This window comes from Silene latifolia, unplaced genomic scaffold (assembly GCF_048544455.1).
Source record: "Silene latifolia isolate original U9 population unplaced genomic scaffold, ASM4854445v1 scaffold_167, whole genome shotgun sequence".
NCBI classification, from domain to species: Eukaryota; Viridiplantae; Streptophyta; class Magnoliopsida; order Caryophyllales; family Caryophyllaceae; genus Silene; species Silene latifolia.
The window spans coordinates 494,121-515,207 of NW_027413146.1; the positions used below are offsets into that span (position 1 = coordinate 494,121).

Sequence of the window (21,087 nt, forward strand, 5' to 3'; positions counted from 1 at the left end):
TTTTTCCGACCGAACAAACTTTGAGTGAGCATATCTCCTGGTCACGAGTTCCAAACTCGCCAAACTTTTTTTTCAAATCGTAGTACTCGGAAAGATGATCGATTTGAAAAAAAAAATATTCACTTTCTGAGTTCGTAAACACGAGTTATGGCCTCTTTAAGTTTTTTTATCAAAAATTTGGGTATTTTGTGCAAAGTTGGCCACTTTCAGGGGTACCGCGTGAATTATCCGATTAAAAAAATTAGCAAAATAGTACGAGTATGATTCATAAAACAGCTAGTGTTGCTTATTGCTTGTGACGGGCTAATTCCGTCACAAAACTTGTGATCTCTCATAAAAAGGGAAAAAGGATAAGATGGGGCACCCTCATGTGCTTCCCACTCACTTTTCAATGGTTATTTTGTGAGAGGAAACGGTATTCGTCACAAACTTATGACAGATATTGTCCGTCTTTAATGAGATTTGGTGTTCATAAAAAGAGACAAAATATTGAAAATAGAGAGGGTAGGATTCTTTTGGTCTAAGTGTCTAACCATGCATGCCAGCTTTACAAAGATAAATAGTCCCAAACATTTCTGACATTTTTGCACCAATATTCACAATTTTACTGTGTATTCTCCTCTACTTCAAATTTCAATTATCACTCACAAATTAAAATGCTTTTACAAAAACCAAATTAAAGAAACATAATCAAGAAAATTTAATTAACAAAAAAACGCAAGAGATGATGATAAAGCTATGGATGTTGCTGTTAATCTGCATTTTAATGTTGGGTTTAAGCTCAATTAATGGTGATACTGATTCTAAAGATGGTAATTAATTAATTTTTTTAACTGTTTACTGTTATCTTTAGTATTTTAAGTAGCATTTCTGGGTTTTTGTGTTCTTTTTCAAGATTTTTGCAGATAAATGTATGCTGGTTTTACATTAATTTTGCATATTGTGAAGTGGGTGATGTTATTTTTGCATTTTTGCTGGTGGGTTATGTGCAAAGAATGGAACTTTGGGTGCTTGTTCATTGTTTTTGTTTTGTTTCCTTTCTGACAATGCGTACATTCATTGTTTTGAATGTTTGTATTTTGGTGTTTTCTGTAAAAGTTTGGTTTTTGTTACCCTTTTTGCTTTTTGAGTACTCCCTCCGTTCAAGTCAATTTCTTACGTTTGATTAAAATACACCTCACGTATATTGAACAAACGTATGGAATACATGTTTTTTTTGGTGGTGACACTTTTGGATTCAAGACATGGAGTTGGTGTCAACTTGCTTTTTTCATTTATCTTTTTGTGTTGTTGGGGATTGTAAGTTTACCCGTAGTAGCTCAAGGGGATTATTGATGAAGACGGGTTCCGAAACCTGTTCATGACTAATCATGAGTAGTAGTACCAGTGTACCACCTCTTAGCAATGGTGCATTTTCAGTCATTGATTTGGTTTGGCATCTTCCTGCGGAGGGTTAGTGAAATGGGTAATTCCTTGATTGGCGGGATGAATGATATGACTGGTTTTCAACTGCTTTGTGCAAGTTATGTTGACAATCGTGCTAAATTGCACTATAGTAATGTTCATTTAACTTTTGGGGCCACCGAGTTTCTGAGCTCGTGTAATTGCAAATTTGCAATCCTAGAGATGCCTTCCATAGTTCCTTTGAGTTGAATTATTTATGTAGTGGCTTCTAGAATCAAATGGCTATTCGGGAGGGAAAAATAACAATATCAATGAGTTTCTGTGCATCTGCGAGTAACAGATGTATAGCAAGTTCAAGTCATACTGGATCGAACCAGGAGTATCTGAATGTACCCACATCTGTGATAAAGTATATATATGGTGACATTTGACATGAATTTTCATGTTTCATTCCACAGTTTCTGCTCTTAACATCATGTACAGCAGCATGAATTCTCCGTCACAACTCACTGGATGGACTTCATCTGCTGGTGATCCGTGTGGTCAATTGTGGAAAGGCATTACTTGCTCAGGCTCAAGAGTAACACAAATGTAACCATCCATTTACCATTATACATTTGCTTTTCGTTTTTTTTGGTCCCGGCCATCTACCGATTCTGTCAAATTCTCATCCTTTGGTTTCATAATCTTTTGCAGAAAAATATCGAATCTTGGACTTACTGGTTCAATAGGATATTCACTTCAAAATATGGACGCGCTGACTGACTTGTAATATCCTTAGTTATCTACAATGATTCTCACAACTTGTTCACAGATACTGTGCTTTAATAAATACTCTTATACTCGTTTGTGCTTTTGTTTGCAGCGACATAAGTCACAATAATTTCGGAGGCACTGTACCATATAACCTTCCGTTAAATGTGCTGCGATTGTATGTTCTCTTATTCCGGCTCTTAACGTTCTAGTCAATCTAACTTTCTAATGACAGGACTTCTGTCACTGTAGTTTCAGTTCTATTCCTTGTTCGTCTTTATATTCAACTTATCTAGTTTTCTATTTACTGTTTATGATCTTAGGCTTTTGTTTCTTGTGCAGAAATCTTGCTAGTTGTAATTTCAATGGAGCAGTTCCCTATTCGATTTCTACTATGAAATCATTACAACAACTGTAAGTAAATTGCTTTTGATTCAATGTTGCTCTTTACTAAAATCTGTAAGAAACGGCACTAATGTTTGTTTATCTGCTTGAGAATAGAGACCTTAGCCATAATCAATTCAGTGGACAACTCGGCGTCGTTTTTTCAGACTTACCTTCACTATCATCAATGTAAGATGTCTTCCCATCTATCCAATTTTTGTGTGTCTTTATTAGTTCCATCGCTTCAGCATTATAATGTTGCTACTTACTCATATTTAAACGATTCTAATTTTTCAGGCATTTTATTTTCACGTAAATGTAAAAAAGATTTGACTGTATTTTTCTTTAAAAATGAATTTGAGGATAACTCACTAATAGTTGATGTTTCAGGGATCTTTCTGGCAACTCTCTTACAGGGAACCTATCATCATCCATGCGTTCATTGACAAGTTTGACCTCTTTGTTAGTGCTCTCTCCATGTCACTCCCCTCTATTTCTCTTCATCTTATGACATCTGCTTTCATAATTTTTTTTTTCCTGTAGATTAATTATTAACATTGCGCAGAAATTTGGAGAACAATCAGTTCACTGGCACAATTGATGTCCTTGCTGACCTACCTCTTCGGACCTTGTTAGTATTTATTTGTCTATATAATCACTTTAACTACGCTTGTCTACAAATGATTTCTTCATGATTTTTTTTTTTTTTTTTGCAGGAATGTTGCAAATAACCATTTCACTGGATGGATTCCACGGCAATTGCAAAACATAAATCTGCAGTATGCATTTCGAGACACTCCATGTCTCCATCTGTGTGTTATTGATACTTTCTATGGTGCATTGTCTTTATACTGAAATATTATCCCTTGACAGGAAAGGTGGTAACTCATGGAGTGAAGGTCCTGCACCGCCAGCTCCACCTGGTTCACACACTCCTAAAAAGTCTGCGACCCACAAAAAGTCATCACAGAGTTCTAACTCTAGTAAATCTGGTATAAGTGCCGGTGCTGTAGTTGGAATAATTTTGGCTATTGCTGTGGTTGTAGCAATTGTGGGTTTTGTCATATTTAAGAAAAAATCACGGAGGCCAACCCCCGACATAGAGAAGATGGACATTAAGAAGCCATTTGTCACAATTGCTTCAAATGATGTGCATGGTAATTCTGCTTTCTTGGCATTTCTGGTTTTGCTCTCAATGAACATTCCATATTATCGAAAGTGCAGAAATATGTTTGTAAATTCTGCCTCTTTAGATGAACTATCAAGATTTATTGTGTCATTTTATCGAGAAGATAAACCACTTCTGTTGACTTACAGTTTCCTTCACTGCATTCTTTTGATGATAACTGAGAAACTAACTTTGTCATAACTGATGGATTTGATCTATAGAGTATATAAATAGTATTCGAAAGAACACTGTCGAGTATCGACATAGTTTATATTCCCAAAACTCTTTCTTGTAGTGACTAGTCCAACTTAGCTTAGTTTCCCTTTGTTTCCTATTGACCTGATGTTTAAGTATTAGAATGATTTAGTTGACAGCATAAGACACTAAGGCCTTGTGTTCTGCAGAATTGAAATCCGTGCATTCATCATCCTCCATAAACACAACCACACTTGATGCAGTTGCCACAATAAATCTTAAGCCACCGCCACTGGATCGCCACAAATCATTTGATAACGAGGACTTCTCAAATAAGACAACTGTGACCAAGGTGCCTACACCAGTGCCTGGCAATGTGAAATCATATTCAATAGCAGATTTGCAGATGGCTACTGCCAGTTTCAGCTCTGAGAATCTTATTGGAGAAGGGTCTATCGGACGTGTTTATCGTGCTCAATTTGAAAACGGGAAGGTAAATGTCGCCACCTGCATTGTTTGCTTACCTAGTCATTTGTTAATTTTCAAAATTTATCAATTACAATATAGTCAAAAGTCCTACAAATTTGATAAATTCACATCATACATGGGCCGGTAATCTATATAAATGGATGTTTGTAAGTATAGACGAAGGTGAAAAATTATAAATCGACGGATCGAACAAGTCAATGCGACCAATAGAAATGATTTTTTGGAAGATTTGGAATAAGATTTATTTGTTGTATGTGAGTGAACAAGTAATTGTATGCTTCTCTCAAGCCTGGATGCGTATCAACTATCAAGTTTTTAATTTCTAAAATTTACCATTCCGATAGGTGCTGGCTGTGAAAAAGATTGATTCATCCGTGATTGCGAACCACAGTGAAGATTTCACCGAGGTTGTTGCCAGTATCTCCCAGTTACATCATCCAAATGTGACTGAGCTTGTTGGTTATTGCTCAGAACATGGTCAACACTTGCTAATTTACGAATTCCACAAGAATGGCTCGTTGCATGACTTCTTACATCTTGAAGATGAATACAGTGAACTGCTGACCTGGAACACTCGTGTCAATATTGCTTTGGGAAGTGCACGTGCTCTTGAGTAAGTCAAGATGATATTTTACTGTCATATGAAAAAAAAGCCTACAAGATTCTAACTGTTAACTGTTCTAGTCCTACTTTTAGTTGAGTGCCAGAGCATTAAGATAATCAACAAATGCAATGTTTGGAATATTGCATGTATATGACTCAAAACGGAATTCAGTGTTTATTTGTTGTTAACTGCTTGTTGTTACGAAATTCCCAGGTATATGCATGAAGTTTGCTCACCGTCGGTAGTTCATCAGAATTTTAAGTCGGAGAACATATTACTTGATGGAGAGCTGAATCCACATCTATCCGATTGTGGACTAGCTACTATCCTTCCAAATGTGAATCAGGTAAAATGGTAAATCTTATGCTTGGTGAAATATATCGGTTAGCTATCGGCCTATCTCTATGAAGGGTTTTATACTTTTATGTTTCCCAATTCCCATAAAGATCAATCATCATGTTTCACATTCATACCTGTTGATGTAAATTGGTCAGTATGTACAATTTCCTGTAAAATGTTGGCTATTAATAACAAGGATTGATGCTAAGAAATAAGACCTGTATACAGTTTTTTCTGTGGAAAGGTAGCGCGGTAACTGCAATTTCATGGTTGCCACTAAATGATTTTTGTTTGTGTTGTATGCAGGTGATGAATCACAACACATGTGCACCTGAAGTTGCCGATTCTGGTCAGTATACTCTAAAAAGTGATGTCTTTAGCTTCGGTGTGGTCATGTTAGAGCTTCTCACTGGACGGAAACCTTTTGATAGGTAAACTGACTAAACTCATGCCCTCGGCACAAATTGAAGTCAACTTGGAATTTATAATGATTTTCTAAGATAATGCTGTAATGCATACAGCTCAAGGACAAGGACTGAACAATCTCTAGTTCGGTGGGCAACACCCCAGCTTCATGACATCGATTCTTTAACGAAAATGGTGGATCCTGCTTTGGAAGGACTATTCCCGGTGAAGTCTTTGTCTCGCTTTGCTGATGTTATTGCACTTTGTGTCCAGGTATTTCTCGCTGGTTGATGTATTCCGTTTCCTTGGTTTCAGAACAAGACACTAAGACCTTAACCTTCCTGGTTTATATGCATTTGCATGAACCTTGCACTCCATTTCTCCACCCGTTTCTTTTTTCATGAACCCATCGACTTAAGAAGTCAAACCCGTCACATTTTTTCTCCAGTCTAACTACTGTTGTAGTTAGATACCAATAGGAACATTATAAATTAAACTGGATTACTGATACACTGAAAACTGAATCGTTTTCTAGTGGAATCAGAGACTCACCGTGATGTAAAACCCGTCACAATTTTTTTCCTTGAATCAGAGTTACTTCTTTTGCGCACTCTATTTTTCGCACTGTTGTAAATTTGTCTCTGTTTGAACAGCCTGAGCCAGAGTTCCGACCACCAATGTCAGAGGTTGTGCAAGCGCTAGTCCGGTTAGTTCAACGAGCAAACATGAGCAAGAGAACAGTCGGAAATGGTGCTCGAACAGCTGACAGTTCAGATACCAACGATAGTGTCAATTAAAGGGCATTGTCGGCCCATCACACGTGATATTTGTTTCTTCCTCATTAGTCGTTTTCCAACTTCATATCTTCATTTCTTATTCCGTAGCAAGGTGCTTGGAGGGAGGCGAACTCCTCCCTTATTTTTCTTTCATCTCTTTTACCACTTGTAACATTACCACCTCTGTTGTATAATGTATATATGCAATTATGCACCCTCTTCCGTGACCATTCGTCTTCGTTTACTAGCTCACAAATCATCCTCTAATGTTACGTTTTTGTCGTCTCTTTTTGTGGTCGTAAAGAGTCACTACGACACTACAATAGTTTCTGTACTGAATTTTTCGAACATCATTGTAGACATGTACTGAAATGACCCTAAAAATTCAGTCGGAACGACTTGTACTCGACCCAACTCAACGACGTGTTTCAGTGGCAACACAATTTGCAGAACCCGAGCTCTACTTAAGCCGACTTGTTCGGCCCTAATATGTATCCACCGAACTAAACTGAACTGATATGAGTTAAATTGAACTCAACGAGTACATATAAAGGTAAACCGAAGTAAACTGAAATTAAATCGAAAAGAAGGGAGCAACAATGGCGGGGGAAGAGAAGAGCAATCTCACTAATTTCCTGAAATCTGGAATTTACAAATTCCCAAATTCAAACACAACCTTCATAGACCCTGTTCGAATCCTCAACAATAACTACTCTCAATTTAGGGTTTCTCCTTCTTCTTATTACTCCCGATTTTTCAATTCCAATTCCTCCATTAACAAACCACAACAACAACATGAACAAGAACAAGAACAAATTGGGGAAGATTCAAATTCTGGGTTTCTTAAGAAAAATACCAAAAGAAAGAGGAATCAAAAGAAAAACAATAAGAATAAGAACAAGAAGCAATGTGTTGGTCTTAATGAGAAAGAATTACTTGCTGATCAACGTCACCAGGTATAATTTCTGATCAATTTCGTCTCTAATTTTGAGTTTTTAGGGTTTAATTTGAGTTTCTATTTATTTGTAATGCATTTTCATTTCTGGGTTGTTTGCTGCTTATTAAAGTTACAATCTTTGGTATATTTTGTTGATGTTTGATGTTTAAGTTTGGGTTGTTTTTGTTTGAAGGAAATTAGGCCAATACTAGTTAAGGCACATGAAGAATTATTACTAGCTAAGGAAGTGTTGGATGTGATTTGTGAGCTTAATTGTGAACCTGAGGGTTGGCAACGTTGTATAGACTTGAATTCTGAGGAAGTTAAGGAAGAGCTCTCGCTTGTCGAGCTTGGAAAGGTTTGGCAAGCTCAATTTTATGAAATCGCTCTTCGGTTTAACGAGGCTAGTAAGGAGATTGAAGAAGATGGAGGTTAGTTTGTTTTGATTTTGACTTTTCATTTGCCTTGCTTTTGTTGTTTTGGTTAGTTTAGCTGGTTGTGCAAAATAGCTGTTGAATGCCTTTGAGCTAAAAATTTGACTGTTAGTTAATGCTTAAGCACGATACATGTTTTCATTTTTAGTGAAGGAACTATGAAAATTCTGCTAAAATACCTTCGGTGATGAGAATGATGACAGGCTCTGATGAACAAAGTCTGATTTACTATTGCTTTTGGAAATATGTTATTTGATCGGTAGCTGATGATGTACAATAGCTTTCAGTCTTGCAATAGTCTGAGTCCACAATGTGCTAAGAAATCGCTAAACTTATGTTGCCCTACCTTTCATCCTGACTCATGAGCTACAAAGTTTGTATTTCGTTATAGAGCCTTTTATTACTGTATATATGTATTGCAAAGCTGTGATCAAAGAATCAAAACCCAATTCGCCCTTAGAAAAAAGCTGTAATTGTACGTACTTGTAAAGAATTGTTAAAAATCAGAAGTAAAGATCAGAAGTTATGATATCATGAAAAGCTATTATTGTCAATGTCACTGTTATTGTCTTTAAAAATTAAAATTAACCGACGTGGAAGATGACTTGTGGCATCTTTTTACTTGAGCTTGAAGTTGGTTATTTTTGACGTGGTAGTGGCAGTGTATACGTCATTACATCCATCTATGTTAGCCTAATTTTTCTTGTAGTTGCCATAAGTCAATTTTCTCAAAAATCAGTGTCACTCTTTAGCAGAGGTACGACACTGCCATGTCTTGGAAGCTTCTTATGAGTTGCTTGGTCTGCAGATTCCACAACTGATCGACATTATGATCCAAGGTTACTCCCATTGTTCAATAACTTAAACTCCAATGAGACTGATAATGATGCGGTGGCTGAATTCTTGACTCTTGAGTACGTTTTACCAAAGAGGAGCTGTTTTTACATGGTAAGCTGTTTGCCTCTTTAGAATAAGTAATGTTAGCTATGTTACCATACTTAACATTCTTGGTGTCTCATCTCATTAAAGTCTATGCTAAGTCTAAAGTCCTATGTTAATTTTGATAATTGCTTACTTATACTTTTCTTCCTCTTTTATCCATGTCAAAGTCTGACCTGGGGCGGATACACAACCTTGTTCCTGGTATGGGTGTGATGAAATTCCTTCTCTGCATAAAGTTTCATTACGCATGTAGTTCAGCATTAGTTTTAGTCTAGAGCATAATATCATCATGCCGGAACTTCCATCTTTATTGGCACGGAAAGCTGAATCATGTCAGTGTTGACCTTTTTCTACTCGTAATTATCAGTGCATTCTTCCTTATCCGTGATTATAAAGTGAGGCCTCTATTTCGTCAGCTAGTGTGAATATGCAACATTCTGATACTTTCTCTCTCTTCCTGAATTTGGTGGACATCACAGCTGATGCAGATTGTGGATTCAATTTTATAGTGGTTGATCCGCCTTGGGAAAACAGAAGTGTCTATCAGAAGTCAGCGTACGTGTGATTTCTTTCTTCGCTCTCCATTCCCAGTCTCTCCTGATTCAACTTGTTACACCTGTTAGGCTGTTACAAAATGTTGTTGCCTAGTGTTGTGGTTCTCTACAGAAATCTGGCATGGTAGTAACTAGCAACTACTACTGTACTACGTATTTGTTTTGTTCAATCCTGAGAACTACAGTTACACAATTATTTGGATCTTGCGTTCTCACTTGTCACTCTGTATCACTCTCCTTATATGGCAGACAAAGCGATGTAGCGTGTAAAAATGCTCTCCTGTCATAGTTCTGTTTTATGACAATGACTAAACACCTTTTTTATTTCTAATGGAGCCAAAGAGTCAAAGACTGTGTATTGGATTTGGAATATAATGGAATCAAGCTAAATGACACCAAAACATTGTACTATTCCACGACCACACTTCTTATATTGTAAGGCCATAGTCGGCTAATGCAGTTCTTTATGTAAATACAAAAGCGATTTCTCCTGTTTTCAACATAGAGTTGGCTTTGGGGTACTGCTGTTGGCTTATACAGATTATTCATGAACTGTATCTAAAGCTGTCTGGTATACTCTTAAACATTATAGATATTTTTTGCTTATCCGCTACGTTGTTCTTGTAGGTACTCTACGTTGCCAAACCGGTACTTCTTGTCCATTCCTATCAGGAAATTTGCTCATACGAATGGAGCTCTTGTAGCCTTATGGGTTACAAACAGAGAGAAGTTGCGGAATTTTGTTGAGAACGAATTATTTCCGGCTTGGGGAGTTACATATGCTGCTACATTATATTGGCTGAAGGTATGTGCTTGTTAGTTGTTACTTATCCGCCCAATTCCATCCCACTCTGCTCGATTTCCTTTAACGCATTTCACTGGTAGGTTGGCATTTTTTTATTGGGAACATCAATGCTTGATGTTAAAAATATGTCTTATATTGCAGGTTAAAGCTGATGGGTCCTTGATTTGTGATCTTGACCTCTTTCATCACAGGCCTTACGAATGCCTTCTCATTGGCTACACTGGCAAACAAGTAATTTTTTCCTTTATCCTTCACCTTTTAATCGTGTTTTAATTTCTCAGTTTTAGCCTAGTCTGAGGGATTTGTTACAGGATTCCAATTCTGAGATATTGTTGAAAAAGGCATTGAAGGATGATCAAGTTATGATCAGCGTTCCAGGCGACTACTCAAGAAAGCCACCAGTGGGAGGTACTTCAATCTTTTAACTTTTTCATTCTATAAATCTTAGTTATTTTCTGGATTCATTGTCCCTCAGTAGACGTTTCTTCAAAACCAATTACAGTCTCTTCATATCCAACAGTCTCTTCATATCCAGTCTTGAGCCTTCATTACTTTTGATTGATAAACAATCCTCAACTTTGACTTGGGTGTGATCATATAAATTCTTTCCCTTGAAAATATGTCAGATTTGCTGCTGGAGTATGTTCCAGGACCAAGGCCTGCTCGATGCATCGAGCTTTTTGCTAGAGAAATGTCGGCCGGATGGACATCTTGGGGCAATGAACCCCTTCACTTTCAAGAAGCGAGATACTTTTCTCAACAAACAAAGGTATGTACATTCTGAAGATATCACTATGCAAGTATGCCTTTTCCCAACAAGCATTTATGTTGATTGTTGACTCGGATTGTTGAACACCATCACAGCACATTGACTGATTCACAGCAGATTGTTAGCAAAGAGATACAAAGTCAGTTACGGAACATGTACTTGGGAGTGGTACTCTTTCATGATTTTGTTGACTGCATCTAGAAAATCCTTTTACTGCCTTCTTCCGAGCTTGAATTGCATACATACCAGCTTCAGTACAAGCGCTGTTTATGTCAGCGTATGGAATCAAATGATCGCCACTAGTTAGCAGATTTCGTTGATAAATCACTGCATTCAAAACCCCATTTTCACAAAGATCCCTGGCAGTCAGTATTCTCTGACCTATGGAGTGGGGCAGAGGCGCGCAAGGAGGTCACACCGCGTCTCTCACACAGTTCCTGGTCTGTAAGGATTTTGAAAGTTGAAGTTGTGTCCTCACTTCTGGAAGACTGAACTCCACCATTGGGTTCAATTACTCAGGCTGCCAGAAGGGCACAGTCTAGACTCTAGTGTTTCAGGTCTGCGCTTAAAATAACAGTACATGATTTATTTTCTTCTTGTTTTCTATCCCTTTTCTTTTTCTGTTTCCCCGCGCTAAACTCGTTGTTTTCACTATATCATTGGTGCTTTCATGTTAATTGAAGTGAAATCAAAAGCTCTTAAAATTTTTGCCTGGGAAAATAATGTTGCACTGCTATATATTTCTAGAACTTTGATGGTGCTCCTACCTGAACACGGTTCTTGGCTATGAGAACTTTGATGTTAACGCGGGAGTCGAACCCATCAACATGGCAGCCAAGTTTTAACTGAGTGAGAATGCAAGAATTTGAAATAAATTCTCTTTTATTGAAAAAGTTTGGGTAAAAGGAGAGTTGACTTTCTAATATATTTTTTTGTCCAAAAGGCTAGAATCCAGTGATTGAGGATGCCATAATGTATAGATCCCTCAAATACAATTTTAAAATCAACTTTGACTTTTTAATAGTTTCGGTACAATTTCTCGAGTAAGGTGGCATTACACAATAAAGTTTTACACAATTTGTGTAAGGTGGCCTATTTCTATTTATTTGAGAGGGGATAATAATTTCTATAAAGAATAACTAGTTTTTGGAAGTTTTTAAAATAACAATACTTCCTGCAGTTTATTCAATTTATTATTGAATTGGCCTTGTTGGCCGACCAAAAAGTACGAGGCTAATTCAATAAAATTAGTTAGTCTCACCTAGGAGAGACATATCCGTTTTACCATTAGGGACTTGAAGTGATATATTTTTACCTTTTTTTTTTTTTTTTAATTTAAAACGGATATCAATCAATCAATACTATATATTAATTCCAGAAACCAAGGGACTTCAATGTAATTAAAGAAAGTTATACAAATTAATTATACTATATAGTTTTAAATCAATAGCACCGTGTGATGGACCCGATTAAGGGATCTCAATGCAAATATTATATAGTGTGGGCTAAAATTAAATTATATAGAAGCTTGATAATTTTCCTAAACATGGTCAATTTCCTTAAAATAAAATAATTAATTAAGATGGTCAATTTCCTTAAAATAAAATAATTAATTAAAATGGTTAATTTCAAGGAGACTAAAAGAGAGAAGATGCATGGTAATTTTCCTAAATATTTATAGAACACTAGAAGATGTCAATTTCCTTAAAATAAAATAATTAATTAGTATAAACATGCACACTTATGGTATTAATTATTATTATCATAAAATTGTATATTAAATTTAAAATTCATGCAATTTTATTAAACTTTAAAGTTTATTAGATGTATAGAGACGTAAGTGAAAGTAACAATAATTACGGCGGGAGTAGTGAAATTATCAATATTAATGCGGCAGTAGTGACAGTAACAATAATTACGGCGGGAGTAGTGAAATTATCAATATTAATGCGGCAGTAGTGACAGTAACAATAATTACGGCGGGAGTAGTGAAATTAACAATGATTACGGACAAGTAGTGAAATGTTATTACTATTGTTTCATTAATAAGAGTAAAAAATTAGCGGGAGTAGTGAATTTGTCTCAAAATTTATTTCATCGTAATTTTAGGATATGTCATAGAAAAATATACTAATGATAAATTTATGGGTTATGCAACTTTAAGTAATTTTATTTAATGAAAAAAAAAATAATGGTAAGTAGAGGTAGCCCGGGCGAAGCCGGGCACCAATACTAGTATTCATCTTAAACAAGAAGCAATACAACAAATTTAACTTGGATTAGCAGATAACATCACATCATTGTTTTTCCTATAAAACTTGGCAATGGGGAAGATCTGAAACATCGTCATTACTATATCGGAACATTGAATTAGACCAATTTTTTGCCAAAAATTTCAATAATTGTGTTCGGTAGAGTGATTAAAAATGATTCAATCTATCTCGAATTAGTTGGATCATGATTCATGATCCGACAGTCCTCACTAATGACGAGGATTAGTAGAATAATAATCCAATTGCCCCTATTTAACTAACTACTTTTGACAACAACTTGTATTTGACTTAGCTTTATTAAACTACTAACACCCTTCTCTGATTTAATGTCATGTTACACCCGCTTCCTGTGAAAGAAGTCATAACTATCTTGTAGTACTTCCGACTCAGTTTGTTCTTTACGTTTTTATTTTTTTGTGAGCAGTATTTTATATCAGAGTGTTTGCCATCGTCATCACCCTAAAGGCCTAAACAAAACTCTATGATTCAGTTATTCGAGCCATGTTGTTAGAGGATTCAAGAATTCAGACTCACTACTTTCATTTGTTCATCCTTTTGTTATATTCAGTCACTTTTTCTTACCAACAAGTTTGCAACCCACAAGATCAACAAGCTCTCTTAACTTTTTCTGATCACTTCTCGGCTACTTCAGCGATATCGCTGAACTGGAGTTCCGTCTCTGATTGCTGCTCGACATGGGACGGAATCGGCTGTGATGACACAGGCCGGGTAAACCGTCTATGGCTACCTTCAAGAGGTTTAACAGGAACTATACCCTCTTCACTTGGGATGCTGACAAGTGTTTCTCAGCTCAATCTTTCCTGTAATTCTCTTTCGGGGTCACTCCCTGATGCGTTGTTTAGATCGTTGACCAGCCTTGAGATCATTGATTTGAGCTTCAACCGTTTGACTGGTGATCTGTTGGCATCATTTTCCATAAAGGGTAGTTTTCCTTCAACTATCCAGGTTGTTGATGTATCAAATAATCAGTTCAATGGCCAGATTGAACCGTCCTGGTTTGTTCTTGCATCGAATTTTACGAGTTTTAATGCTGCCAACAATGCCTTCACTGGCCAGATTCCTGCATCAATTTGTACCGATTGCCTTCTTTTCAGAAAACTTGATTTCTCCAAGAACAATTTTAATGGACAGATTCCTGCCGGTCTGGGTAGATGCTCGAGACTTGAAGTTTTCCGAGCAGGTCTTAATTATCTGTCAGGATCACTTCCTGCTGACATTTCTAGACTGCAATCACTAGTTGAGTTATCAGTGCCTGCAAATAGCTTATCTGGGCTATTGCCAGAAAGCATACTTGGCCTTCCCAAGCTTAGAATTCTTCGATTATACTCGAATAATTTTTATGGCACAATCCCTCAAAACATAGGGAATCTTTCGAAATTAGAACAACTGGACCTCCATGGAAACAATCTGAGAGGGTTCATACCACCATCTTTGATGAACTGCACAAATCTTGTCAAACTGATTTTGAGGATCAATCTCCTGCGAGGAAACATCTCTTCACTAGATTTCTCAAGACTAAGAAAGCTCCAAATCATCGACCTCGGAAACAACGAGTTCACAGGGAACTTACCAGAGACCATATTTTCCTGCAAGTCATTAACTGCAATAAGAGTAGCTACCAACAGGTTAACAGGGAGAATTTCCCGCAGTGTCGTGGCTCTGAAATCTCTGTCTTTCCTCTCTCTGTCTAACAATAGCTTCAGCAATGTGTCCGAGGCCATCAGAATATTCTCGGCCTCTAAGAGCCTCACAACCCTAACACTATCCAAAAACTTCTATGGTGAAGTTTTACCTAGTGAAAAAAGCTTCATTAGGCCTGATGAGTTCAACAGTCTTCAGGTTCTTGCACTGGGAGGCTGCAACTTCAAAGGCGAAGTTCCAGGTTGGCTGGTTCATATTAAGAGCTTAAAGATTATAGACTTGTCTTATAATCAACTTACAGGGACAATCCCAAGTTGGTTCGACACACTACTGAGCCTTTTTTACTTGGACTTGTCCGTGAATCTTCTTTCGGGACAGTTACCTTTGCAACTCAGCAGGCTGTCAGCGTTGAGGTCAAAGACGGTTATGGATAATATGAACCGAAGTTATCTTGAGATCCCTCTTCTTGTGATTCCTGAAAACTCGAGTAGAAACGACTATAATCAGCTTGCACACTTGCCCCCAGCTATATATCTTGGGAGCAATCAGCTCACAGGAAACATTCCAAGTGAGCTGGGTCAATTACATAACCTTCATGTGCTGGATCTAAGCCAAAACCACTTATCAGGCAGAATACCACCAGAATTTTCGAGTCTTACAAATCTCGAAATGTTGGATCTGTCCCAGAATAGTTTGACAGGAGTAATTCCATCTTTGCTACAAAACCTGAACTTTTTGTCAAAGTTCAATGTTTCCTACAACAATCTTGAAGGACCGATACCGACAGGAGGTCAGTTCAATACTTTCACAGAATCGAGCTATGTCGGGAACCTTGGACTATGTGGTCAAGTTCTGCGGGATCCTTGTTCTCTCCAACCACGGCCAGCAAAACGACATCACGACACCCTCAGCGAGAGAATTAAAAATAACCCTCTTTTACATGGATTTATATTTGGTATTCTCACCCTCTTTCCAACTGTTTTTGTAATTAAAATGATCCCCCAATTTAGGATCCTTTATAGATACAAGCAATGAAAGGAGATCCATCCAATCAGGCAACAAGGAAAACTGCAGTGTTTTTACTTTGATAGCGAATATATCAAAGGATTTAATAAGAGTTTGTGAATTGTGACAGTTTATAAAGCATATATAAGTTTACATACTCAACCTGAACCTGATCTTGGTTTGTGGTCATATAAATTCTTTCCCTCGAAAGTATGTCAGATTTGCTGCTGGAGTATGTTCCAGGACCAAGGCCTGCTCGATGCATCGAGCTTTTTGCTAGAGAAATGTGTGCTGGATGAAAATCTTTTAGTTGCACGGAACTTAGGATAACGTTTCATCTATGAAGGTCCTTTTTTTTGTTACCGTCTTCCTCCGAGATTGAATTGAACACAATACCAGCTTCGGTACAAATGCTATTCATACCAGCACCTGCATTCCAAACCCCATTTTTCACAAAGAACCATGGCAATCTTTAATCTCTGACCTGTGGAGTTGGGCAAAGGCCGCGGCAAGGAGTTCGAACCTAATATCTCTCTCACAGTTCATGGTCTCACAATGGATACTGAAAACTCGTGTTCTACCCTTCTCTTCTGAAGACCAAACTCCACCTTTTGGGTTCTCAATCCTCAGGCCGCAAGAGGGCACAGTCTAGACGCTAACATTTCAGGTCGGCGTTGAACATTACACAAACATGGTCTCACTATGTTTTCTATTGTTTTTCTTTTTTTTTTTCTCCGCCACTGTTAAAACCGTTGTTTTCCCTATATTATTGGTCATTGATGTATGTTAATTGAATCGAAAACATTTTGGAATGAAAGCTATATTATTATTGTCGTAAGTAGTCATAACCTTGGAGAAATGTTGGAATGCTATATTGCTAGAAGCATACTACACTACTACCACCTGATTGCAGCCATGAGAACGTTGATGTTACTGCGAGAGTCGAACCCATCAACCTGGTTGGAGAGAATGCTAGAAGTTTAAATAAAGTTTCTCGTCTTATATTGAAAGTTAGGGCAAAGGAATTCATATTTTTCATCCAAAAGGCTAAAATTCATTAGTTTGTTTCTCTTTAGAACCGTCTTAAATGAAGTATGAAAAATCCAAAAACATATCTCAAATGCTAGTCAATGTTCATTGCTAACCAGGTACATGAATTGTTTGAACTCGTTTCAAACTTACAATCGTCTTAAATAAGAATTTATAAAAACCCCTAGATTGAGTATCCGTATGGCGTAATGTGTACTCGCTTCTTTCCGTCCAATTTAAAAGCAAATTTGAAATTTCGGAAAATTCACGTGGTACCCTCTAACTTTTCCATTTTGCACATAATACCTAACTTTTTAAGTTTGTGTACATTATACCCTCCATGTTTGATTTTTATGCACAACATGCCATTTTTGTCGCTATAAAAAAATCAATTGCGCATAACTCTTAGAACGGAATTCAGAATTGACCAAATTTTTTTCTTAAAATGATTATCTCGTCATAATCTACGATTTGTGAAAAAAAAATTGTCGACTGACATTTTATAGGGTTTTTTTAACGAAAATCTCAAATCAATCATATCTTCGATCTTAAATTTCCGAATGACCATTTTCGTTTTATCAATTTATAGATCTCGAAGAGGTAATCAATTTGAAAAAAAAATTTAGCTAATTCCGATTTCTGGTCTATAATTTATGACCAATTGAAAATTTTAAAAACGATAAAAAGGCACGTTGTGCTTGAAAAATCAAATTTCAAGGATATTATGTGCACAAACTTAAAAAGTTGGGTACCACGTGAAAAATAGCAAAGTTTGAGGGTACCACGTGAATTTTCCGGTGAAATTTTAATGCCTCTTTTTGCTTATTTCCGGGGGTAGGGACTCTATCTATATAAAACCGTTCGAACAATTGAACCCGCATCAAATTTGTTATTCTAACCCGCATCACATATATTATTCTCGTATTTATATTACTATATCAGCTAACAGTTATATCAATTCCGATTCCGATGGATGATACACCTAAGATTTGTAAGAGATCTTCTCTTATTATAAAGCATGGCAAGTTTTACTAAGATTTTGCAATGGATATTCAATATGAAACTTCATGATTTGTATATCAAAACATAGAAATAGAATTAAACGTCACAGCCAAGATTTTCTCAGATGTTTCAACAATTGGTAAGATTTTCTCACATCCAAGAATTAAACGTCACCCCCATCCTCATTAACGAGTAACGACGGACCCATAAAATTTTGTTTCTGATTTCCTTATAATATATTTCAATAATATTATTTCACAAAATTGTATAATATATTTTTTTTTTCTTCATAAAACTTAAGCTAATACATTAAAAATATATTCTTGTCGGTGTCCCGGGACCCATATGGCTCAAGGTGTATTCACCAATGTAATGACAACTATAGTAAGTCCGTTAAAGTATGAAAGGTGCTAGGCGTGATACTCATGACCTGAATTCAAATCCCGTCAGCATCAAAATCGCTCCTTTTACGCCCAAAAAAACAAGGCTAATGCCAAGCATTAGTAGATTAGATTAATCACCTAGTTGCCCACATTAAACTACTCTTGGCAACTTATATTTGACTTAGTTTTATTAAATTCCTTTCCTTAATTTGGTGACATGACCAAGAGCCAGAGATCCTTTCCTATTAAAAGAATCATATTACTATCTTGTAGATCATGATGTTTGCCTCCATTGTTAAGGGTATAAAAAGAACACTCTTTGAAATGTTTAATACACACAAATGCATAATAACAACATAAATCATTCACAAAAATCGACAATTCTTATATAACACCGTTTTACATAAGCATTACTGTAAAACTAAGTGACTGAATAACCTAAAAACCTTTACGATTCATTTATTTGAGCCATGTTAAAGCTTTCATTACTTCAAACTCACTACTTACATTTGTTCATTCTTTTGTTATATTCAATCACTCTTTCTTACCAACAAGTTTGCAACCCGCAAGATCAACAAGCTCTTCTAACCTTTTCTGATCAGTTTTCGGCTACTTCATCGATATCGCTGAACTGGAGTTCCGTCTCTGATTGCTGCTCGACATGGGACGGGATCGGTTGTGATGGCACTGGTCGGGTTACCCGTCTATGGCTACCTTCAAGAGGTTTAACAGGAACTATACCCTCTTCACTTGGGACGCTGACAAGTCTCTCTCAGCTCAATCTTTCTTGTAATGCTCTTTCTGGATTTCTCCCTGATTCTCTGTTTAAATCGTTGAAGAGTCTCGAGATCATTGATTTGAGCTCGAACCAATTGACGGGTGATTTATCAGCATCTTTTTCGGTAGAGGGTAGCTTTCCTTCCACTATCCAGGTTGTAGATGTATCAAATAATCAGCTCAATGGCCACATTGACCCCTCCTGGTTTGTTCTTGCATCGAATTTGACGATTTTTAATGCTACCAACAATGGCTTCACTGGTCAGATTCCTGTATCAATTTGTACCAACTGCCCTCTTCTCGAAAAACTCGATTTCTCCAACAATAAATTTAATGGACCGATTACTGCTGGCCTAGGTGGATGCTCGAGACTTGAAGTTTTTCGAGCAGGCCTTAATTATCTGTCAGGGTCACTTCCTGCTGACATTTCTAGACTGCAATCATTGGTTGAGTTCTCAGTTCCTGCAAATAGCTTATCTGGGTTCATACCAGAAGGCTTAGTTGGCCTTCCCGAGCTCAGAATTCTTCGGTTACACTTCAATAATTTTCATGGCACAATCCCTCAAAATATAGGGAATCTCTCAAAATTAGAACAATTAGACCTCCACGGAAACAATCTCGAAGGGTTCTTACCACCATCCTTGATGAATTGCACAAATCTTGTCCAACTCATTTTGAGGGTCAATTTCCTGCAAGGAAATATCTCTTCATTAGATTTCTCAAGACTAAGAAGGCTCCAAATCATCGACCTTGGAAACAACGATTTCACAGGGAACTTACCCGAGTCCATATTCTCATGCAAGTCACTAACTGCAATAAGAGTCGCTACCAACAGATTAGCAGGAAGAATTTCAGCCAATGTCGTGGCTCTAGAATCACTGTCTTTCCTCTCTCTTTCAAACAATAGCTTCACCAACGTGTCCGAGGCCATTGAAATATTCGCGGCCTGTAAAAGCCTCACACTGCTAACGCTATCCAAAAACTTTTACGGTGAAGTTTTACCTGGTGAAGAAAGCTTTATTAGGCCTGATGAGTTCAACAGTTTGCAGGTTCTTGCACTGGGAGGTTGTAACTTCAAAGGTCAAATCCCGGGTTGGTTGATTCACCTCAAGACCTTAGAGATTTTAGACTTGTCTTATAATCAACTTACAGGGGTAATCCCAGGTTGGTTTGACACTCTACCGAACTTTTTCTACTTGGACTTGTCTGCCAATCTTCTTTCAGGACAGTTACCTTCACAACTTGGTAGGCTCTCAGCATTAAGTTCAGAGATGGTTATGAACAATCTGAGCCGAAGTTATCTTGAGATCCCTCTACTTGTCATGCCTGAAAACTCGAGTAGAAACGACTATAATCAGCTTGCAAACTTGCCCCCGGCTATATATCTTGGGGGGAATCAACTCACAGGGAATATCCCAAGTGAGCTGGGTCAATTACATAACCTTCATGTATTGGATCTCAGACAAAACCATTTCTCAGGCAGAATACCACCAGAATTTTCGAGTCTTACAAATCTCGAAATGTTGGATTTGTCTCAGAATAGCTTGACAGGAGAAATTCCAGTTTCGCTTGAAAAACTGAACTTTTTGTCAATGTTCAATGTATCCTACAACAATCTTACAGGACCGATACCAACAGGCGGCCAGTTCAATACTTTCACGGAAACGAGCTATGTCGGGAACCCAGGGTTATTTAGTCAGGTTCAGCAGGATCCTTCTTCTCCCCAATCGCATCCAGAAAAGCCACATCATGACACCCCCAATGAGAGAATAGAACATAACCCTTTTCTACATGGATTTATAATTGGAAGTTCAACCATCTTTCCAATAGTTTTTGCAGTTAAAATAATCCCCCAATTAACGATCCTTTACAGAAACAAGCGATGAAAGGAGATCCTTACAATCAGGCAACAAAAAAAATGCAGTGCTGGTAATTTTTGAAACGGATTTATCAAAGAAATTCATTGTGTGAGGATTTAATAGATGTTAGTGACAATTC

General features: G+C 37.1%; 3 protein-coding genes across 3 annotated transcripts; all 3 read left to right on the forward strand.

Moving 5' to 3' along the window:
* The first annotated feature begins 379 nt into the window (after positions 1-379).
* Positions 380-6,747, forward strand: LOC141638043 (protein STRUBBELIG-RECEPTOR FAMILY 6-like). The gene is made up of 16 exons (XM_074447492.1): positions 380-812; positions 1,863-1,995; positions 2,101-2,172; positions 2,270-2,335; positions 2,500-2,571; positions 2,659-2,730; positions 2,932-3,003; positions 3,107-3,172; positions 3,258-3,320; positions 3,415-3,698; positions 4,114-4,397; positions 4,738-5,006; positions 5,211-5,343; positions 5,643-5,767; positions 5,858-6,014; positions 6,395-6,747. Exons 1-16 carry the CDS (start codon positions 725-727, stop codon positions 6,536-6,538), a joined length of 2,100 nt encoding a protein of 699 aa, XP_074303593.1. The 5' UTR covers positions 380-724; the 3' UTR covers positions 6,539-6,747.
* Positions 6,748-7,064: 317 nt separating this feature from the next.
* Positions 7,065-11,668, forward strand: LOC141638045 (methyltransferase-like protein 2). Its single transcript, XM_074447494.1, has 10 exons — positions 7,065-7,473; positions 7,648-7,885; positions 8,697-8,836; positions 8,998-9,031; positions 9,310-9,385; positions 10,012-10,189; positions 10,331-10,420; positions 10,501-10,597; positions 10,816-10,958; positions 11,054-11,668. Exons 1-10 carry the CDS (start codon positions 7,117-7,119, stop codon positions 11,063-11,065), a joined length of 1,365 nt encoding a protein of 454 aa, XP_074303595.1. The 5' UTR covers positions 7,065-7,116; the 3' UTR covers positions 11,066-11,668.
* A 1,982-nt stretch (positions 11,669-13,650) lies between these two features.
* On the forward strand, positions 13,651-21,085 carry LOC141638039 (uncharacterized). Its single transcript, XM_074447489.1, has 2 exons — positions 13,651-15,925; positions 18,792-21,085. Exons 1-2 carry the CDS (start codon positions 13,733-13,735, stop codon positions 20,973-20,975), a joined length of 4,377 nt encoding a protein of 1,458 aa, XP_074303590.1. The 5' UTR covers positions 13,651-13,732; the 3' UTR covers positions 20,976-21,085.
* The last annotated feature ends 2 nt before the right edge of the window (positions 21,086-21,087 follow it).